The sequence below is a fragment of the Phyllobates terribilis genome, unplaced genomic scaffold (genome assembly GCF_046119375.1).
Source record: "Phyllobates terribilis strain yellow unplaced genomic scaffold, ASM4611937v1 Scaffold_12__6_contigs__length_324123572, whole genome shotgun sequence".
Classification (NCBI taxonomy): domain Eukaryota; kingdom Metazoa; phylum Chordata; class Amphibia; order Anura; family Dendrobatidae; genus Phyllobates; species Phyllobates terribilis.
The window spans coordinates 316,353,968-316,376,520 of NW_027362772.1; the positions used below are offsets into that span (position 1 = coordinate 316,353,968).

At 46.8% G+C, this 22,553-nt stretch overlaps 1 protein-coding gene across 4 annotated transcripts in view; it reads left to right on the plus strand.

Annotated features, from left to right (window-relative positions):
• The window catches only part of KCNJ5 (potassium inwardly rectifying channel subfamily J member 5), a 55,179-nt gene extending 32,951 nt beyond the window's left edge, over nt 1–22,228 (plus strand). For 2 of the 4 annotated variants that reach the window (XM_073655476.1, XM_073655478.1), the window contains exons 2-3: nt 7,197–8,149; nt 21,524–22,228. In XM_073655476.1, the coding sequence (XP_073511577.1) occupies nt 7,197–8,149; nt 21,524–21,807 (1,237 nt within the window). In that variant the 3' untranslated portion in view covers nt 21,808–22,228. The remainder of the gene's footprint in view (nt 1–7,196; nt 8,150–21,523) is intronic. The other 2 variants (XM_073655477.1, XM_073655479.1) reach the window with 1 other exon arrangement.
• Nucleotides 22,229–22,553: the final 325 nt, after the last annotated feature.

Here is a 22,553-nt window from a genome sequence, read left to right on the forward strand (position 1 = left end):
TAAATAGTTAAATTTTAGGTTTTTGGAGAGGGTCACTGCCTTCTTTTTAGTGCTGAATTCTGTAAAAGAACCAAAGAGCTCCAATATCTGCATCACAAGTGATGAGAAGCTCTCAGGACAAGTGGTGATACCCTGTAAAGTTCATAAAGTAGCCACAGCTTTATCCACCACTGTGCCTGTAACTTTCTGATGTATCTGTGTTTGTAGCGGAAGACTAAACGGTCCCGATGCAATCCATGATTTTTAAGCACAATCAATTAGTTGATTTATTAAATGTATCATTACAGAAAAATGTAGCAAACTGAACAATTGTGACCCCCGAAACCAACAGAAACATGAGGGGTGAGCAATGACCTATAGGAAATAATGGTCTCTGAATCCCCCCTGCGTTGGGTAGTGATAGGTCCGGATGTGAGGAGGTGGGCGATAAGCCGCACATTGTGCTCGTGTTCATACTATCAGGGTGACGTTTATCTGCGGAGCTCGGTCAGGAATGTTCTGTGGTGACCGTCCTGAATGGCCTCTGGGTAACCCTTTCACCTCAGGGATCTGCCCCATCTTCTGCTCTTTCACCCTGTGTGTATGATCACTGATTAGTAGTAGGTGTCCTGTAATCGTTGATTTCATTGATTTTAACTTTTACGTGAATGGATATAATTAACGAAAGAAAACCAAAAAAATACAAAATGTATTTGCAAATTGTAGGAAACTGTAGTAAGTGGTTTGTTCCAAAATAGATACATTGCATCAAAGTGTTAAACTCGGCAACTGAAGTGGAAACAGTTGTTCTCCAGCATAACCCATAACACAAGACATACATAAAACATGAAGATCTGGACTGCAGTCGTGTATATCCATCTAGAGGGGGATGGCTTACACACAGTAAAGGTCTCTACGGTCAATGGGGGCTGATACATTTTGTGGGATTCCTCATCCATTTATGCCATTTCTCCTCCCTGCTCTCTGTGGAGCCTCCTGGGGGGGAGTAATGAGTGAAGGGGTTAATCACATTTCTAGAGACAGAGGATTGGGAATGTCAGAGCAGTGCAGACTGGAATCACAGAGAGGAAGAGACTCCGGCACACTTCCACCTGTGACACATCCGCACACTTCCACCTGTGACACATCCGCACACTTCCACCTGTGACACATCCGCACACTTCCACCTGTGACACATCCGCACACTTCCACCTGTGACACATCCGCATCCCAAACTGTGTGCAGACCACCGCTGGCCCCTGGAGATGTGAGGTCACCCCTGGCCCCTGGTGATGTGAGGCCACCCCTGGCCCCTGGAGATGTGAGGCCACCGCTGGCCCCTGGTGATGTGAGGCCACCGCTGGCCCCTGGTGATGTGAGGCCACCCCTGGCCCCTGGTGATGTGAGGCCACCGCTGGCCCCTGGTGATGTGAGGCCACCGCTGGCCCCTGGTGATGTGAGGCCACCCCTGGCCCCTGGAGATGTGAGGCCACCGCTGGCCCCTGGTGATGTGAGGCCACCGCTGGCCCCTGGTGATGTGAGGCCACCACTCGTTCCCATATGGCTGGGTGAGCACCAGTTTCATGAACTCTTTAAATGCTGTAATCAAAGCTGTGGTGCTGTGTGATGTATCTGGGATCTGTGACTGTGTCTATAGATGAGACGCTGTGTTGTGATAACACTGGAGGGATCTGTGTATTTTGCTATTTCTGTGTGTGTATATATATATATTCTAATACTGTAAATGCTGAAAAATCAGATAAGGTGTGGATGTATGAGTGAAGAAATACAATAAAATACATCTGATCTGTTATGTATCGTTTCCAGTGCCTTCAGAAATGCTGACGTAATCTGTCGTCCTGATGGGAGTAGTAGTAGGAGAGGTTTGGTACTTATCGCAGGTTGGCTTACTAGTGTAAATGACTTTTGCGGTTTACTTTTGGTAAAGCTCAGTATAAACCTATCCTGTGGATGGTGAGGATGGGTTATTATCACATCTTTAGTGGTTATTTCCGATTATGTCACCGCTTCTATAAAGATGATGGAGACAGATGAGTGTTCATTTCCAGGACAAGTGCGGATGAATTGGTATCAAGCAGGGGAAACTTGGTTTCGGTGAATTTGTTTTCTATTTAATAGGCATTTTATAGGATAAGTATTACAGAGTGATCCTCGTGTTATATAGACCTGGCGATGAATTGCTTCTTCTGGCCACACAGCCGTCGTCCTCAGGACTTTTTTGCAGAGCTGAACCCGTAAAGTGTCTGAGGAGTTGGGTGCAATGGAGGAGATGATCTCCTGTGATGGATCACGGCCACAGAATAGATCCGATCTGATGTCCAGAGGAGTAAGGACAAGTCCACATGTGACAGGAAGAAATCCATTGTGAACGGTCACATTATGTCATGGATCTGCAGCAAACTTGCAGGCATTGAATGGGGACTTGGTTGTAGATTTGCTCCAGATTTCATCCAATTTATTGCAAAGGGTGAAATCTGAGGCAAAAATCTGCAGAAAGAATTGACACGCAGCTGATGATTTAGAATCCATATGCTTCGAAATATCTATGCATTGTGTATTGTGTTTACCTATATAGCAATACACTGGATATTCTTCCCGCAAATCCAGATGGAAAATCTGCAGCATATCCTCTAAGTGTGAACGTGCTCTAATGCTGGTCGCATCTGTAGTTTGCTGGAATTTTCCTCATCTTGTTTGGTGTCAGTGGATTTGTGTGGCATTGCTGAGATTAAATGGAGAAGACTGACGATGCTCTAAGCATGAAGTGTCCTCCACCTTGAGAGATTTCAGGATATTTTGGGGCGCTTGGCCATATCTATGTAAGTGATGGAAAGATGATACTTGATCCCACTGCGTGACGCAGCAGAACTTTCTATTAGTAATTGGTCCTGATAATGAGATTTGTCACCATACGCTCTACAGGAAGGTACAAGTCATTATATATATCTGTTACAGAGATCGAGGAGCGCAGATACAGCGTGGGGGCGACAGCAGATCTCTACATGCCCCATGCTTCGGGGCAACAGCAGATCTCTACATGCCCCACGCTTCGGGGCGACAGCAGATCTCTAAATACCCCATGCTTCGGGGTGACAGCAGATCTCTACATGCCCCATGCTTCGGGGTGACCGCAGATCTCTACATGCCCCATGCTTCGGGGTGACCGCAGATCTCTACATGCCCCATGCTTCGGGGTGACCGCAGATCTCTACATGCCCCGTGCTTCGGGGTGACCGCAGATCTCTACATGCCCCGTGCTTTGGGGTGACAGCAGATCTCTACATGCCCCGTGCTTCGGGGTGACAGCAGATCTCTACATGCCCCGTGCTTCGGGGTGACAGCAGATCTCTACATGCCCCATGCTTCGGGGTGACAGCAGATCTCTACATGCCCCACGCTTCGGGGTGACAGCAGATCTCTACATGCCCCACGCTTCGGGGTGACAGCAGATCTCTACATGCCCCACGCTTCGGGGTGACAGCAGATCTCTACATGCCCCATGCTTCGGGGCGACAGCAGATCTCTACATGCCCCATGCTTCGGGGCGACAGCAGATCTCTACATGCCCCGTCCTTCGGGGTGACAGCAGATCTCTACATGCCCCATGCTTCGGGGCGACAGCAGATCTCTACATGCCCCATGCTTTGAGGTGACAGCAGATCTTTACATGCCCCATGCTTCGGGGTGACAGCAGATCTCTACATGCCCCATGCTTCAGGGTGACAGCAGATCTCTACATGCCCCACGCTTCGGGGCGACAGCAGATCTCTACATGCCCCGTGCTTCGGGGCGACAGCAGATCTCTACATGCCCCGTGCTTCGGGGCGACAGCAGATCTCTACACGCCCCGTGCTTCGGGGCGACAGCAGATCTCTACATGCCCCGTGCTTCGGGGTGACAGCAGATCTCTACATGCCCCATGCTTCGGGGTGACAGCAGATCTCTACATGCCCCATGCTTCGGGGCGACAGCAGATCTCTACATGCCCCGTGCTTTGGGGTGACAGCAGATCTTTACATGCCCCATGCTTCGGGGTGACAGCAGATCTCTACATGCCCCGTGCTTCGGGGTGACAGCAGATCTCTACATGCCTCATGCTTCGGGGCGACAGCAGATCTCTACATGCCCCGTGCTTCGGGGTGACAGCAGATCTCTACATGCCCCATGCTTCGGGGCGACAGCAGATCTCTACATGCCCCACGCTTCGGGGTGACAGCAGATCTCTACATGCCCCACGCTTCGGGGCGACAGCAGATCTCTACATGCCCCATGCTTCGGGGCGACAGCAGATCTCTACATGCCCCGTGCTTCGGGGTGACAGCAGATCTCTACATGCCCCATGCTTCGGGGCGACAGCAGATCTCTACATGCCCCATGCTTCGGGGTGACAGCAGATCTCTACATGCCCCATGCTTCGGGGTGACAGCAGATCTCTACATGCCTCGTGCTTCGCTTCCTGGGGAGATGAAGCCGGCAGGGTGGGAGATGAAGCCGGCAGGGTGGATTACCTGCAGTTTATATGCACATTGGATCTCTGCAGAGATGTTTAGTTACAGGTCACAATGCTTCTATTGCTTCCATGATGATTTCCCTTGTGTGACCGTACGATATCCTCCTTACTGCGTCTAGATAGTCATTTATTTCCTTATGGGTTTTCTGTCATCGATGACATTAGCTGCTCACCGTTGTACATCATGGTCCTGATAACCTGTAGTTCTCCTGTGGTATATACCGTGTACATCATCTACGATAAAGCATTAAACCTCTGATGCCAATAATGCGGCGTTATGTAGACCTGGCCTGACTTATTTCTTAATTCTTCAAATATAGGATGACATTTTACCATTTCCAACATCTGAAGGTTTTTCATCTTCATGCAGAATGTAAATGGAAAGCTGGGGTTATAAAGTAATAATGGAGATGAATCCATTGCTTAGTGATGGAGAGGATGATCGCTGCTGTCCTGTTACCAGGACTGATATCTGCACACCTGATAATCCAGAAATAAATCCTAATAGGTGTGAACTGCGTCTTCCTGTCGCCTATACATTAGATGTGTATTATATGTGCACTGTGGGATTTAAGTGTTTTTTCCTGAGATCAATTGATGGGAAAGGAGCAGATCTGTAATTTTTTGCTCCAAGAAGTTTTGTTTCTGCTTTTTTTTATATTTTGTTTTAAGTTAATTTCATAGTTTCTGTAGGTGATGTGGCGGCATAGACTGCAGCTCGATGTCCTGTAGGATGGAGAGCAGGCGTGTTTCTCAATGGTTTTATGGGAATTTCAGCTTGGAAATAAAGTATAATATTGCTATAATGAACACTGCTGATACCCATTAGTAAAGGCGTTGTGCAGCACCTCTTTCTTCCACTTGATCTGACTTTATGTCTGGGACGCTGCTGTATACCGGGCAGGACACGGATACAAAGAAACCGGTCTCATTCTAATTAATGATAAACCTGGAAACTTCTTTACTGGCCTGATCACTTCATCTTCAGTGTAGATAAAACCAGGGCTGTGAAGTCGGTAAGCCAAACCTCCGACTCCTCAATTTCCATACCACCGATTCCACGACTCCGATTCCTCAATGTCCACGGCTCCGACTCCACGGCTCCGACTCCACGGCTCCGACTCCACGGCTCCGACTCCTCAATTTCATGACACAGACTCCATGACTCCGACTCCACGACTCCGACTCCTCAATGTCCACGGCTCCGACTCCACGGCTCCGACTCCACGGCTCCGACTCCACGGCTCCGACTCCTCAATTTCATGACACAGACTCCATGACTCCGACTCCGACTCCTCAATTTCCATGACACAGACTCCACGATTCCGACTCCACAGCCATAGATAAAACTATATTTGTCTCCCTGTCGCAGGTGAGGGGTGTGAGAACTGGAAATTAAGAGATTCGGAGACTCTGCTACAAAATGTAAAACAAAAAGTGATGGCGTTTATATGGATGTCCTGTGCTCCATAGGGATTTAATGCTGGCCTCCCCTATAGAGCATCTGCTGCGCAGTTATTACATTTTTTTTATTGAATGATTTTGTGTTTTGCTTCCTTTTTTCCACCTCTAATGTGATTCCTGACCTTGTATTTTTTTGTGTAGGGGAAATGCAGTTATGTCTGACATGTGAGGAGTGACGGCTCCAGAATGCACAGATGATATGGATGCTAGTGAGCGCTCACAATAGATGCCCCCATACACGTGGTTCTCCCCACAGCCATCTCCCCATACTTGGGAAAGCTTGGCCGAGCACTCCTGTGCAGTCCTGTGTCATGAGCTCCTGTGCAGTCCTGTGTCATGAGCTCCTGTGCGGTCCTGTGTCATGAGCTCCTGTGCGGTCCTGTGTCATGAGCTCCTGTGCGGTCCTGTGTCATGAGCTCCTGTGCAGTCCTGTGTCATGAGCTCCTGTGCGGTCCTGTGTCATGAGCTCCTGTGCGGTCCCGTGTCATGAGCTCCTGTGCGGTCCCGTGTCATGAGCTCCTGTGCGGTCCCGTGTCATGAGCTCCTGTGCGGTCCCGTGTCATGAGCTCCTGTGCGGTCCCGTGTCATGAGCTCCTGTGCGGTCCCGTGTCATGAGCTCCTGTGCGGTCCCGTGTCATGAGCTCCTGTGCGGTCCCGTGTCATGAGCTCCTGTGCGGTCCCGTGTCATGAGCTCCTGTGCGGTCCCGTGTCATGAGCTCCTGTGCGGTCCCGTGTCATGAGCTCCTGTGCGGTCCCGTGTCATGAGCTCCTGTGCGGTCCCGTGTCATAATATTGGAGGCAAACAAAAGGAGCGACTATTGTAATTCAACAGGTCAGATCCTTCACTCCCACCCGACATCATCTGTCGGCTAGAGAGACCCCAGACGATAAGCTGTTGGTTCGGCTGATGTTAGTCTGATATGTATGGGGCCTTTATTATATTGCTTTCATACGGTGGTTTTTTAAATAATGTCACTGCAGTTTTTGATGCCGCTTTTTGAGCCTTTTGGATCCATCAAGCGGATCCTTTTTGTATCTTCTTATGGCATTGGTTTGCAAAACTGGCAGAGAAATTGCTTTGCTTTTACGAAAAAAAAAACCCTTTATAAAGCCGCCCTTAATCTGCTGTTGACCTTGGCTCTATGAATATAATGATTTCTTATGTGACTTGGATTAGCTGTTCGTACGTTGATTTCATTGAGCGTTTTGCTTTCTCGTTCAGCAGCACCATACCCGTCATGGCGAGAGACTCAAGAGTTTCCATGGACCAGGACCTTACCGTTGATATAATTCCTAGGGAGCCTAAAAAGTTACCCAAACAGGTTCGAGAAGACTCTGCCTTGACGGTCGACCGCTCCCACCAGTTCTACGAGCACAGAAAGCCGCGGCAGAGGTACATGGAAAAAGATGGCAAGTGCAACGTTCACCATGGCAATGTGAAAGAGACCTACCGGTACTTCAGTGACCTCTTCACCACCCTAGTGGACCTCAAGTGGCATTTCAGCTTGTTCATCTTTACCCTGGCATACACGGTCACATGGCTATTTTTCGGAGTTATTTGGTGGTTGATTGCTTACATCAGAGGAGATCTTGAACATGTAGGTGATAAAAGCTGGGTCCCTTGTGTGGAAAATCTCAACGGCTTCGTGTCTGCTTTTCTCTTTTCCATTGAAACTGAAACTACCATCGGCTATGGATACCGGGTGATAACCGAGAAGTGTCCGGAAGGAATCGTCCTGTTGTTAATTCAGGCCATTCTGGGCTCCATCGTTAATGCCTTGATGGTTGGTTGCATGTTTGTAAAGATAAGCCAACCCAAGAAGCGAGCGGAGACCCTCATGTTCTCTAATAACGCAGTCATTTCCCTCCGGGATGGGAAAATGTGTCTGATGTTTCGTGTAGGAGATCTCCGCAGTTCCCATATTGTGGAAGCCTCGATCAGAGCCAAACTCATCAAATCCAAGCAGACGAAGGAAGGAGAATTCATCCCGCTCAATCAGACGGACATCAACGTTGGCTTTGACACCGGCGACGACCGCCTCTTCCTCGTCTCCCCACTGATCATTTCACATGATATCAATGAGAAGAGCCCATTTTGGGAACTGTCTCGTTCTCAGCTGGAATCAGAAGACTTTGAAATTGTCGTCATATTAGAAGGCATGGTGGAAGCCACAGGTAAGTCGTGTGGGTGTATATGACATTGTGCGCCCGTGTACAGACAAGGAGCAGACGAGATGACGTAAGATGTGGAGGTGTGATGATCAGCACATTTTACATACATTTTATTGCTTTTCCTTTTTTGTTTAATTCCTTCTGAAGTCTTGAAACTGAAGTCCCTGTAGGTGACTGGTAGAATATCAGACACGGTATAGTAGACGGTCTGTCATCTTCAAGGAGGAGATTGCTCTTAGGATGTTGTGCTACATGTACTTGCCACGCAACGCCTGTAAAGTTGTCAGTGGCCAAACCTAAGACCCAGGACTACGAACAAGGTTGTGAAAAAAATCATGGTGGAAATAAGGAAGTAGTGTTTCTTTTATTGATTGCATTGAACGCCCACATGACACCACGTTCAGGCCATACATTAGGGGGACAGCTGTAAATATAGGTTTTAGTAATATTTATTAGTATATACAGGGTGGGCCATTTATATGGATACACCTAAATTAAATGGGAATGGTTGGCGATATCAACTTCCTGTTTATGGCTCATTAGTATATAGGAGGGGGAAAACTTTTCCAGATGGGTGGTGACCATGGCGGCCATTTTGAAGTCGGCCATTGTGGATCCAACTTTATTTTTTCCAATGGGAAGAGGGTCATGCGACACATCAAACTTATTGAGAATTTCATAAGAAAAACAATGGTGTGCTTGGTTTTAACGTAACTTTATTCTTTCATGAGTTTTTTACAAGTTTCTGACCACTTATAAAATGTGTTCAAAGTGCTGCCCATTGTGTTGGATTGTGAATGCCGCCCTCTTCTCCCACTCTGGACACACTGATGGCAACACCGCAGAAGAAATGCCAGCACAGGCTTCCGGGATCCGGTGTTTCAGATGCTGCACATCTCATATCGTCACAGCATAGACAATTGCCTTCAGATGACCCCAAAGAGAGACCTTGGTGGCCATTCAACTGGCCCACGACGACCAATCCGCTTCCCAGGAAACTGTTCGTGTAGGAATGCTCAGACCTGACACCCATAATGTGGTGGTGGCACCATCTTGGTGGAAAAACTCAGGGAACGTGCCATCTTCAGGGCATAAAGAGGGCAACACATCATCATGGAGCAATGTCAGATATCCAGTGGCATTGAGGTTTCCATTGATGGAGAATGACCCCACTATCTGTGTATCCCATATACCACACTATACCATCAAGATACGAGATGTGCAGCACCTGAAACAGCGGATCCTGGAAGCCTGTGCTGGCATTTCTTCTGCGGTGTTGCCATCAGTGTGTGAAGAGTGGGAGAAGAGGGCGGCATTCACAATCCAACGCAATGGGCAGCACTTTGAACACATTTTATAAGTTGTCATAAACTTGTAAAAAACTCATGAAAGAATAAAGTTACGTTAAAACCAAGCACACCATTGTTTTTCTTATTAAATTCTCAGTAAGTTTGATGTGTCACATGACCCTCTTCCCATCGAAAAAAATAAAGTTGGATCCAAAATGGCCGACTTCAAAATGGCCACCATGGTCACCACCCATCTGGAAAAGTTTTCCCCCTCCCATATACTAATGTGCCACAAACAGGAAGTTGATATCACCAACCATTCACATTGTAGGTGTATCCATATAAATGGCCCACCCTGTATATATACCCTGTAGATCCTCTCTGCGTTTGTCAGTAGGTATATAGTTCAGTATTTAGCTGGAAACATGATGCCTATAAATATGACCCACTGTGGCCATAGCAGCGTCCCATAGAGATCTATAGGAATGTTACAGCATTTACTTTGGTCTATAAAACACAATGTGTATACTCTCATGTGATCCCGTGCTGTAATGTCTGTATACTCTCATGTGATCCCGTGCTGTAATGTCTGTATACTCTCATGTGATCCCGTGCTGTAATGTCTGTATACTCTCATGTGATCCCGTGCTGTAATGTCTGTATACTCTCATGTGATCCCGTGCTGTAATGTCTGTATACTCTCATGTGATCCCGTGCTGTAATGTCTGTATACTCTCATGTGATCCCGTGCTGTAATGTCTGTATACTCTCATGTGATCCCCTGCTGTAATGTCTGTATACTCTCATGTGATCCCTGCGTAATGTCTGTATACTCTCATGTGATCCCCTGCTGTAATGTCTGTATACTCTCATGTGATCCCCTGCTGTAATGTCTGTATACTCTCATGTGATCCCGTGCTGTAATGTCTGTATACTCTCATGTGATCCCCTGCTGTAATGTCTGTATACTCTCATGTGATCCCGTGCTGTAATGTCTGTATACTCTCATGTGATCCCCTGCTGTAATGTCTGTATACTCTCATGTGATCCCCTGCTGTAATGTCTGTATACTCTCATGTGATCCCCTGCTGTAATGTCTGTATACTCTCATGTGATCCCGTGCTGTAATGTCTGTATACTCTCATGTGATCCCGTGCTGTAATGTCTGTATACTCACATGTGATCCCTGCTGTAATGTCTGTATACTCTCATGTGATCCCCTGCTGTAATGTCTGTATACTCTCATGTGATCCTGTGCTGTAATGTCTGTATACTCTCATGTGATCCCGTGCTGTAATGTCTGTATACTCTCATGTGATCCCTGCTGTAATGTCTGTATACTCTCATGTGATCCCGTGCTGTATTGTCTGTATACTCTCATGTGATCCCGTGCTGTAATGTCTGTATACTCTCATGTGATCCCGTGCTGTAATGTCTGTATACTCTCATGTGATCCCTGCTGTAATGTCTGTATACTCTCATGTGATCCCGTGCTGTAATGTCTGTATACTGTCATGTGATCCCCTGCTGTAATGTCTGTATACTCTCATATGATCCCGTGCTGTAATGTCTGTATACTCTCATGTGATCCCGTGCTGTAATGTCTGTATACTCTCATGCGATCCCGTGCTGTAATGTCTGTATACTCTCATGTGATCCCCTGCTGTAATGTCTGTATACTCTCATGTGATCCCCTGCTGTAATGTCTGTATACTCTCATGTGATCCCGTGCTGTAATGTCTGTATACTCTCATGTGATCCCGTGCTGTAATGTCTGTATACTCTCATGCGATCCCGTGCTGTAATGTCTGTATACTCTCATGTGATCCCCTGCTGTAATGTCTATATACTCTCATGTGATCCCCTGCTGTAATGTCTGTATACTCTCATGTGATCCCGTGCTGTAATGTCTGTATACTCTCATGTGATCCGGCTGTAATGTCTGTATACTCTCATGTGATCCCGTGCTGTAATGTCTGTATACTCTCATGTGATCCCGTGCTGTAATGTCTGTATACTCTCATGTGATCCCGTGCTGTAATGTCTGTATATTCTCATGTGATCCCGTGCGGTAATGTCTGTATACTCTCATGTGATCCCCCTGCTGTAATGTCTGTATACTCTCATGTGATCCCCCTGCTGTAATGTCTGTATACTCTCATGTGATCCCGTGCTGTAATGTCTGTATACTCTCATGTGATCCCCCTGCTGTAATGTCTGTATACTCTCATGCGATCCCCCTGCTGTAATGTCTGTATACTCTCATGTGATCCCCTGCTGTCCTGTCTGTATACTCTCATGTGATCCCGTGCTGTAATGCCTGTATACTCTCATGTGATCCCCTGCTGTCCTGTCTGTATACTCTCATGTGATCCCCTGCTGTAATGTCTGTATACTCATGTGATCCCCTGCTGTAATGTCTGTATACTCTCATGTGATCCCCTGCTGTAATGTCTGTATACTCTCATGTGATCCCGTGCTGTAATGTCTGTATACTCTCATCTGATCCCGTGCTGTAATGTCTGTATACTCATGTGATCCCCTGCTGTAATGTCTGTATACTCTCATGTGATCCCCTGCTGTAATGTCTATATACTCTCATGTGATCCCCTGCTGTAATGTCTGTATACTCTCATGTGATCCCGTGCTGTAATGTCTGTATACTCTCATGTGATCCCGGCTGTAATGTCTGTATACTCTCATGTGATCCCGTGCTGTAATGTCTGTATACTCTCATGTGATCCCGTGCTGTAATGTCTGTATACTCTCATGTGATCCCGTGCTGTAATGTCTGTATATTCTCATGTGATCCCGTGCGGTAATGTCTGTATACTCTCATGTGATCCCCCTGCTGTACTGTCTGTATACTCTCATGTGATCCCCTGCTGTAATGTCTGTATACTCTCATGTGATCCCCTGCTGTAATGTCTGTATACTCTCATGTGATCCCGTGCTGTAATGTCTGTATAATCTCATGTGATCCCCTGCTGTCCTGTCTGTATACTCTCATGTGATCCCGTGCTGTAATGTCTGTATACTCTCATGTGATCCCTGCTGTTATGTCTGTATACTCTCATGTGATCCCGTGCTGTAATGTCTGTATACTGTCATGTGATCCCCTGCTGTAATGTCTGTATACTCTCATATGATCCCGTGCTGTAATGTCTGTATACTCTCATGAGATCCCATGCTGTCCTGTCTATATACTCTCATGTGATCCCGTGCTGTAATGTCTGTACACTCTCATGTGATCCCGTGCTGTCTTGTCTGTATACTCTCATGTGATCCCGTGCTGTAATGTCTGTATACTCTCATGTGATCCCCTGCTGTAATGTCTATATACTCTCATGTGATCCACTGCTGTAATGTCTGTATACTCTCATGTGATCCCAGCTGTAATGTCTGTATACTCTCATGTGATCCCGTGCTGTAATGTCTGTATACTCTCATGCGATCCCGTGTTGTAATGTCTGTATACTCTCATGCGATCCCGTGCTGTAATGTCTGTATATTCTCATGTGATCCCGTGCTGTAATGTCTGTATTCTCTCATGTGATCCCCCTGCTGTAATGTCTGTATACTCTCATTCGATCCCCCTGCTGTAATGTCTGTATACTCTCATGTGATCCCCTGCTGTCCTGTCTGTATACTCTCATGTGATCCCGTGCTGTAATGCCTGTATACTCTCATGTGATCCCCTGCTGTAATGTCTGTATACTCATGTGATCCCCTGCTGTAATGTCTGTATACTCTCATGTGATCCCCTGCTGTAATGTCAGTATACTCTCATGTGATCCCGTACTGTAATGTCTGTATACTCTCATGTGATCCCCTGCTGTAATGTCTGTATACTCTCATGTGATCCCCTGCTGTAATGTCTGTATACTCTCATGTGATCCCTTGCTGTAATGTCTGTATACTCTCATGTGATCCCCTGCTGTAATGTCTGTATACTCTCATGTGATCCCGTGCTGTAATGTCTGTATATTCTCATGTGATCCCGTGCTGTAATGTCTGTATACTCTCATGTGATCCCGTGCTGTAATGTCTGTATACTCTCATGTGATCCCCTGCTGTAATGTCTGTATACTCTCATGTGATCCCGTGTTGTAATGTCTGTATAATCTCATGTGATCCCCTGCTGTAATGTCTGTATAATCTCATGTGATCCCCTGCTGTAATGTCTGTATACTCTCATGTGATCCCCCTGCTGTAATGTCTGTATACTCTCATGTGATCCCCTGCTGTACTGTCTGTATACTCTCATGTGATCCCCTGCTGTAATGTCTGTATACTCTCATGTGATTGCCGGCTGTAATGTCTGTATACTCTCATGTGATCCCCTGCTGTAATGTCTGTATACTCTCATGTGATCCCAGCTGTAATGTCTGTATACTCTCATGTGATCCCGTGCTGTAATGTCTGTATACTCTCATGCGATCCCGTGTTGTAATGTCTGTATACTCTCATGCGATCCCGTGCTGTAATGTCTGTATATTCTCATGTGATCCCCTGCTGTAATGTCTGTATACTCTCATGTGATCCCCTGCTGTAATGTCTGTATACTCTCGTGTGATCCCCCTGCTGTAATGTCTGTATACTCTCGTGTGATCCCGTGCTGTAATGTCTGTATACTCTCGTGTGATCCCGTGCTGTAACGTCTGTATACTCTCGTGTGATCCCATGCTGTAATGTCTGTATACTCTCGTGTGATCCCGTGCTGTAATGTCTGTATACTCTCGTGTGATCCCCTGCTGTAATGTCTGTATACTCTCATGTGATCCCCTGCTGTAATGTCTGTATACTCTCATGTGATCCCCTGCTGTAATGTCTGTATACTCTCATGTGATCTCGTGCTGTAATGTCTGTATACTCTCATGTGATCCCCGGCTGTAATGTCTGTATACTCTCATGTGATCCCGTGCTGTAATGTCTGTATACTCTCATGTGATCCCCTGCTGTAATGTCTGTATACTCTCATATGATCCCGTGCTGTAATGTCTGTATACTCTCATGTGATCCCCTGCTGTAATGTCTGTATACTCTCATGTGATCCCCTGCTGTAATGTCTGTATACTCTCATATGATCCCGTGCTGTAATGTCTGTATACTCTCATGTGATCCCGTGCTGTAATGTCTGTATACTCTCATGTGATCCCGTGCTGTCCTGTCTGTATACTCTCATGTGATCCCGTGCTGTAATGTCTGTATACTCTCATGTGATCCCCTGCTGTAATGTCTGTATACTCTCGTGTGATCCCCCTGCTGTAATGTCTGTATACTCTCGTGTGATCCCGTGCTGTAATGTCTGTATACTCTCGTGTGATCCCGTGCTGTAATGTCTGTATACTCTCGTGTGATCCCGTGCTGTAATGTCTGTATACTCTCGTGTGATCCCGTGCTGTAATATCTGTATACTCTCATGTGATCCCGTGCTGTAATGTCTGTATACTCTCATGTGATCCCCTGCTGTAATGTCTGTATACTCTCGTGTGATCCCTCTGCTGTAATGTCTGTATACTCTCGTGTGATCCCGTGCTGTAATGTCTGTATACTCTCGTGTGATCCCGTGCTGTAATGTCTGTATACTCTCGTGTGATCCCGTGCTGTAATGTCTGTATACTCTCGTGTGATCCCCTGCTGTAATGTCTGTATACTCTCATGTGATCCCCTGCTGTAATGTCTGTATACTCTCATGTGATCCCTGGCTGTAATATCTGTATACTCTCATGTGATCCCCCTGCTGTAATGTCTGTATACTCTCATGTGATCCTGTGCTGTAATGTCTGTATACTCTCATGTGATCCCCTGCTGTAATGTCTGTATACTCTCATGTGATCCCGTGCTGTCCTGTCTGTATACTCTCATGCGATCCCGTGCTGTAATGTTTGTATACTCTCATGTGATCCCGTGCTGTAATGTCTGTATACTCTCATATGATACCGTGCTGTAATGTCTGTATTCTCTCATATGATCCCCCTGCTGTAATGTCTGTATACTCTCATGTGATCCCCTGCTGTAATGTCTGTATACTCTCATGTGATCCCCTGCTGTAATGTCTGTATACTCTCATGTGATCCCGTGCTGTACTGTCTGTATACTCTCATGTAATCCCCCGCTGTACTGTCTGTATACTCTCATGTGATCCCCCGCTGTACTGTCTGTATACTCTCATGTGATCCCCTGCTGTAATGTCTGTATACTCTCATGTGATCCCGTGCTGTAATGTCTGTATACTCTCATGTGATCCCGTGCTGTAATGTCTGTATACTCTCATCTGATCCCCTGCTGTCCTGTCTGTATACTCTCATGTGATCCCCTGCTGTAATGTCTGTATACTCTCATGTGATCCCGTGCTGTCCTGTCTGTATACTCTTTTGCGTCCTCCCCTGCCCAGGAGCTGTGGTATAATCAGACCATGTTCTGTGCCCGGTCAGACATTACACAGGGGCTCATCTATAAGATTATCTCAGTACAGGAACATTTTATTTAAACACATCCAATTGTAGAAGTTATTATTATTCCAAGATCTATTGATTAAAACCAACTTTCGTTTGTGGGAAAACCCCTTTTACGTTCCCGGTTTGTCAGTCTTAGCTGGACCGTGGGCTATTATGGAAGCTGTAAATCTCTTTCTGACTGTAGGGCCTCGTGGTTATTCATCATCTCTTTAGCGTCACACTTCATATTATCAGAAAACCAACAACTCAGTCTCTGCTATTAAATCATTAGACTTTAATCTCTGTTCTTCCATCTTGATCGTGAGCGATCTCTTGTCTACAGTGGCGTAAATCTCGTTATTTGTCAGCATAAGTATTTTCAGATTAGATCATGCTATAACTAGTGTTGAGCATTCCGGTACTGAAATATCGGGTATCGGCCGATATTCGCGGTATCGGAATTCCGATACTTTTACAATATCGAATACCGGAATCGGAAGTTCCCATAATGCCTGCGCTCTGCAGTGTCTCTGAAGGATGACAAGCTGGATGGCAGCGCTCAGCTGAGATCCAGCCTGTCATCAGAATGCCATTCCAGCGTGGGAGAATTCTCCTGATTGTTTAAAAGCCGGCGGGCGGTAAAAAGCCGCCGGCTTTTAAACAATCACACAGCCCCATACTGCTTCCCCGCAGCCTCCAACCCCGATCCTCCGCTCCCCCCGCCGCCTCCCATCCCGATGGTAAGTTAGGACCGGGCGGGGAGCGCAGCACCAAGGAGCGGGGAGCGAAGGACCCGGGCGGGGAAGCCGACAGTCAAAAGACTTCACCGCCGCCTTTCCCGTTCTGTGCTGCTCTTTCCCGCCGGTTATTTCAAATGAACAGCTGAGGTATCAGGTGCTGCCGATCAGCTGTTCATTTGAAGTAGCCGCGGTGCCCTCGGAGGGTTCATGTGAGTTCATGCTTGACTGCATTGCATGAACTCACATGAACTTTCCCACGGCCGCACAGGTCAGCCTCACCTCCCAGACAATCAGCCCGTCATGATTGGCGGGTGTGCGCGGTGTCTGTGCGATGTGTGCGGGTGTGCGCGGTGTCTGTGCGGGTGTGTGCGTGCAGGCAGACATAGGCCGATGTGACACTACTACTCCCATTGGCCTAGGTCTGTCCCCGGTCCACTCGTGCCAGCAGGATCAGCTCGATGGGAGCAGTAGTTCCCATCAGTCTGATCCTGCTATTTAAATTGCCCTACTGTGTCCCCAATAAATTTTAAATACATGTCATTGGTGGCCAGTGGTTACCTACAATAAATTAGTTTATACATTACCTGTCCCCGCCGATCGCCACCTAAAATAAAGTAAAAAATAAAAAACTACACCTATACTCACCTAGACACCTAATTCCCCGAAGCCATCGATCTCCTGTAATAAAATATAAAAAAATAAACCACAACCTTATCCTTACCCCTCCGTAGTAGTCCACGACTGTCCCACGAAGATCTCCAGTTTAGAGCAGCCACATAGAATGTGACCGCTCTGAACCGCTGCCGCCGCTAGAATGACGGGGCCGTAAAGCAGCCCCGTCACTGCATAAGCGGGTTCACCGGAGTTCAGGCAGCGCTGCTCCGGTTAGCTCCTTTACGGCCCCGCTGTACCATGAGAAATTCCCACGGTACAGCAGTGCCGTAAAGGAGGTCTCCGGAGCTGCGTTGCCTGAATGCACTCCGGTGACCTCAGTCAGGGGCTCACGCTGCCGGGAGCGGACGTGTTCCCGGCAGTGTGAGCTTACAGCAGCCATGCACAGCTGTCACCATCTCCAGATGTGACAGCTGTGCATGGGAGATCAGCGCAGGAACGTGGACAGGTAACTATTTTTTTTTAGTAAACTAAGAATTAAATAAAATGGTGTGTTTTATTTCAAATAAATTATTTTTTTCTGGGTGTAGTGTGTGTTTTTTCTTTTTAACACTTTGTAGGTTAGTAATGGGGGTGTCTTATAGACTCCCATCATTACTAACCTGGGCTTCATGGCAGCTGGCGCTGACATGAACCCCACCACTATTACCCCACTGCCACCGCACCAGGGCAGCGTGGAAGAGCGAGGCTAAGTGCCAGAATTGGCGTATCCTATGGATGCGCCATTTCTGGGGCGGCTGACGGCTGGTGTTTCTAGCCTGGGAGAGGGCCAATATTCATGGCACCCTTCCTGGGCTATTAATATCAGCCCCCAGCTGTCTGCCTAGCCTTTGCTAGTTACTAAAATAGGGGGGACCCCACGTCATTTTTTTTGGGGGTCCCCCATTTTAATAGCTAGTAAAGGCTAGGTATTCAGCTGGGGGCTGATATTAGTAGCCTGGGAAGCTCCGTGGGTATTACCCCCTTCCCAGGCTTCAAACATCTGCCCCAGTCCCACGCCAATTTTATTTTTAATAAATCCTTTATTTTAACACTAAATGACACTTGAGGGGTTAATAAAGATGCAGTCCCTAAATTATTATTTATTTTTTAATTAATTTTTCCCAAAAATTTTGACGTGGGCTTTGCCATATTTTTGTATGCCAGCCAGGTACAGCATCCAGGAACGGGCTGCCCCCAACCCCCAGCTGCCTATTTGTACCTGGCCGGACACAACAATATAGGGAAGCTCTTTTTTTTTTTAATTATTTCATGAAATAATTAAAAAAATCTTGACGTGGGGCTTCACCCTGTTTTTGTGTGCAGCCAGGTACAACTAGGCAGCTGGGGGCTGGAATCCGCAGCGCAGGGAGGCCCAAGCTTTCTGGGCCACCCCCGCTGCAAATTGCAGTCCGCAGCCACCCCGGAAAATGGCGCGTTCATAGAAGCGCCATCTTCTGGCGCTGTACCCAACTCATCCAGGGCCCTGGTGCGGTGGCTCACTGGGTAATAAAGGGGTTAAGGCCAGCTTGGCATTATCAGCTGGCCCTAAGCCCGAAATTCATGGGGTCACGCCAATATTAGACATGACCACCATGAATTTCTAGTAAAGTATTTAAAAAAAAAACACAAACACCCAGAATAAAGTCCTTTAATTGAAATAAACACACAATTCTTTATTGTTCTAAATTAAACCATACTTACCATCACGCCCATTCCAGCTGAAGCCAACGATCTCCTGCAATAAATGAAAAATAATAAACCAACATCATTCTTACCTTTCCATGGTTCCCAGGACGGCTCCAGCTCTGCTACATCGAGATGATAGGCTGGACCGCAGCAGAACGCTGCCATCCAGCCTGTCATCCCGCAGACACTGAGAAGCGCAGGCATGCTTGCGCTCCTCAGTGTTTCACTGTGACGGCATCCAGATGAGCCGACAATGAACTCAGCTCACCTCATGCACGTCACTGACAGCGTGGGAGAATTCTCCTGCACTCAGCGCTTCAGCGTGAGAATTCTCCCACGCTGTCAGTGACGTGCATGAGGTGAGCCGAGTTCATTGTCGGCTCATCTGGATGCCGTCACAGCGAGACACTGAGGAGCGCAAGCATACCTGCGCTTCTCAGTGTCTGCGGGATGACAGGCTGGATGGCAGCGTTCTGCTGCGATCCAGCCTGTCATCTCGATGTAGCACAGCTGAAGCTGTCGTGGGAACCATGGAAAGGTAAGGATGATGTTGGTTTATTATTTTTCTTTTATTGCAGGAGATCGTTGGCTTCAGCTGGAATGGGCGTGATGGTAAGTATGGTTTAATTTAGAACAATAAAGAATTGTGTGTTTATTTCAATTAAAGGACTTTATTCTGGGTGTTTGTGTTTTTTTTTACCTTTGACTATGGGGTTAGTAATGGGGGTGTCTTATAGACGCCTCTCCATTACTAACCTGGGCTTGATGTCAGCTGGCATTATAAGCTGACATCAACCCCAGCCCTATTACCCCACTGCCACCGCTACAGGGCAGTGGGAAGCGCGAGGCTAAGTGCCAGAATTGGCGCATCCTATGAATGCGCCATTTCTGGGGCGGCTGACGGCTGGTGTTTCTAGCCTGGGAGGGGGCCAATATTCATGGCACCCTTCCTGGGCTATTAATGTCAGCCCCCAGCTGTCTGCCTAGCCTTTGATAGCTATTAAATTAGGGGGGACCCCACGTCATTTTTTTGGGGGGTCTCCCATTTTAATAGCTAGTAAAGGCTAGGTATTCAGCTGGGGGTTGATATTAGTAGCCTGGGAAGCTCCGTGGGTATTACCCCCTTCCCAGGCTTCAAACATCTGCCCCAGCCGTCTGCTTAACCTCCGCTAGAGACTAAAATTACGGGGAACCCCACGCCAATTTTTTTTTTAATAAATCCTTTATTTTAACACTAAATGACAAGTACAGTAATCAACACTATCACTGTACTTCATATATATGTGACTGACATGTTTCTATCTATCTAATCTATGTGTGAAGCTCTATTCTTTCTGTTATAAATTGTCGGGTACCGGTGTATGCCGCTGATGAATTGCCGGCTTTTCATGTAATACATTCTACATTATTCTTAGTTGTTTTCCTTCATGTAGAATTAACCTACAAGGAAAGAAAGGGTTTATTTTCATTCTGATATTTCTGTCCCATTGACTTGCATTGGTTTCCGGTATCGGAATCGGCGATATCCGATACTTTTTGGGTATCGGTCCGATCCAATCCGATCCGATATTTCCTGATATCGGAAGGTATCGCTCAACACTAGTTATAACCCTTTTATCAGCCATGAAATTGTCACCGGTGGTTCATGGATTTCGTTGTCCTCTTGTCACATTATCCCCTTCATGATTGAGTAACGCTTTCTCCATCGTGATTATTGTCGGGGATGAACTTGTCTCTTAATGAATAAAGTTCTGTGCCGCTCGTCGCTTCATAAACACTTCGTCTGATGGGCACAAACTGAAGGAGAAATAAGTTTTATAGGCATTGACCAGCGACATGTCTGCGGGGTCACCCATCCTCACTTATACAGGAGACTTTGGACCCTGGTTGCGGAGATCAATGGTGGTCTTATAAGGCTGACTCCAACGATCATCATCTTTCCTGTGGATTGGTGGTCTATTTGTGGGACACCCCCGTTATACTAACAGACTGTATCACTCTAAAGTAGAGAACGAGGGGTGAAAGCCCTGTCTATTAGAGGTCCCCCCGGATTGTGTAGAAGGTGACAGATGAATCTGCACCCCCCCAGCATCAGACCCAGCTGGGCAGTGGGCTCATCCTACGGCTTAATCGTCCCCCTCCCCTTTGACTTACCGTCTTTATATACATTTGACATTTTGTATCCTGATAGTATTCTGGCTGATACATACAACATGTAATTGTTGGTCATGGTCTCCATTATCTTTCATTACTCCGTCGATATTTTTCCATCCTTCTTCCCGCAATGATTGGGACTTGTCACCAGAGAATGTGTCTACGGTGACTCTCATGTTTGGCATAAGAACCTATAAATCATTATTTGACCCCTGTGACTCTCGGGTTAGCTCTAAAACTAACTTTATTCCCTGTTTCAAGGGACATTAAGCAGGACAATAAATAACACAGGCCGTTCAGTAGCACAGGAGCCGTAGACTGAAAGCTTAACCCCTTCATTACTGGCAGACATCATTAAAGAGATTTTTCTGCGTTACCACTTTCATGTTTTTTTTTTTCTTCTGATCCTTGTAGGAATGACTTGCCAAGCTCGTTGCTCCTATGTGGATACAGAGGTTTTATGGGGACATCGGTTCACCCCAGTCCTTACCCTGGAAAAAGGATTTTATGAAGTGGATTATACAACCTTTCATGATACCTATGAGACCCCCACACCCACCTGCAGCGCCAAAGAACTGGAGGAACTGCAAAGAGAGGAACATCTCATCCACCCACTCGATACTTTGCATAGGAACAAGGGATCGCAGAATGGTGCCCCCAGATCCGAGGATGGCAACATCGCGGCAATGCCAGATTAAACCGAGGGAAACATGATGACTTTGGGTACTTGTCTTCAGCTACAAGAGACATGATCTGATTTCGGGGATTGGATACTGACTATCTCTGTCAAGATAAATGGAGAATGGATAAGTCTCCTATACACACGGATGAAGAACAGAGCGGAGCGTTGGACTATAGGATACATCCAGCCGGCCTCCTGTATCAGGTAACCTGGTCAATGGTGAAGCCGAACATTAATTGTGTAGCCACCATTCGTCCCGGGGTGACTTCATCCCGGGGGGCCATCCTAATGCTTCTTTTTTGTTACACCGAGAGGAATAGTCCAGTTTTCTACGTCACATGTGAGCTCTCGGAAATGCTGTGTTCTGCTCCAGATATTGTCACTGTGCAGGAATAGTGGGTTGTGTATATCGGGGTAACCTTCACTAATGTTGTAATCACCATAATAGATGAAATAAATTATAAAAAAAATAAATTGTCTCCTCTCCTCACATAGTTTATCAGTGGAGAACATATGACATTGGTTGTTTTTGTGGCAGGTGGTGGAGGTCCGGAGTCTACAGCATTGTTAGATGCGTTTCTATTATTGGTCAACCTCTTCTTAAATGTTATAGCGCCCCCACATACTGTAGGACGAAAAGAAGCGTACACTTACCTCCTGGACCAGCCCCATTCCAGCAGGGCGCCGCAGAGTCTCCCAGCAGGGCGCCGCAGAGTCTCCCAGCAGGGCGCCGCAGAGTCTCCCAGCGGTTACTTGACATTT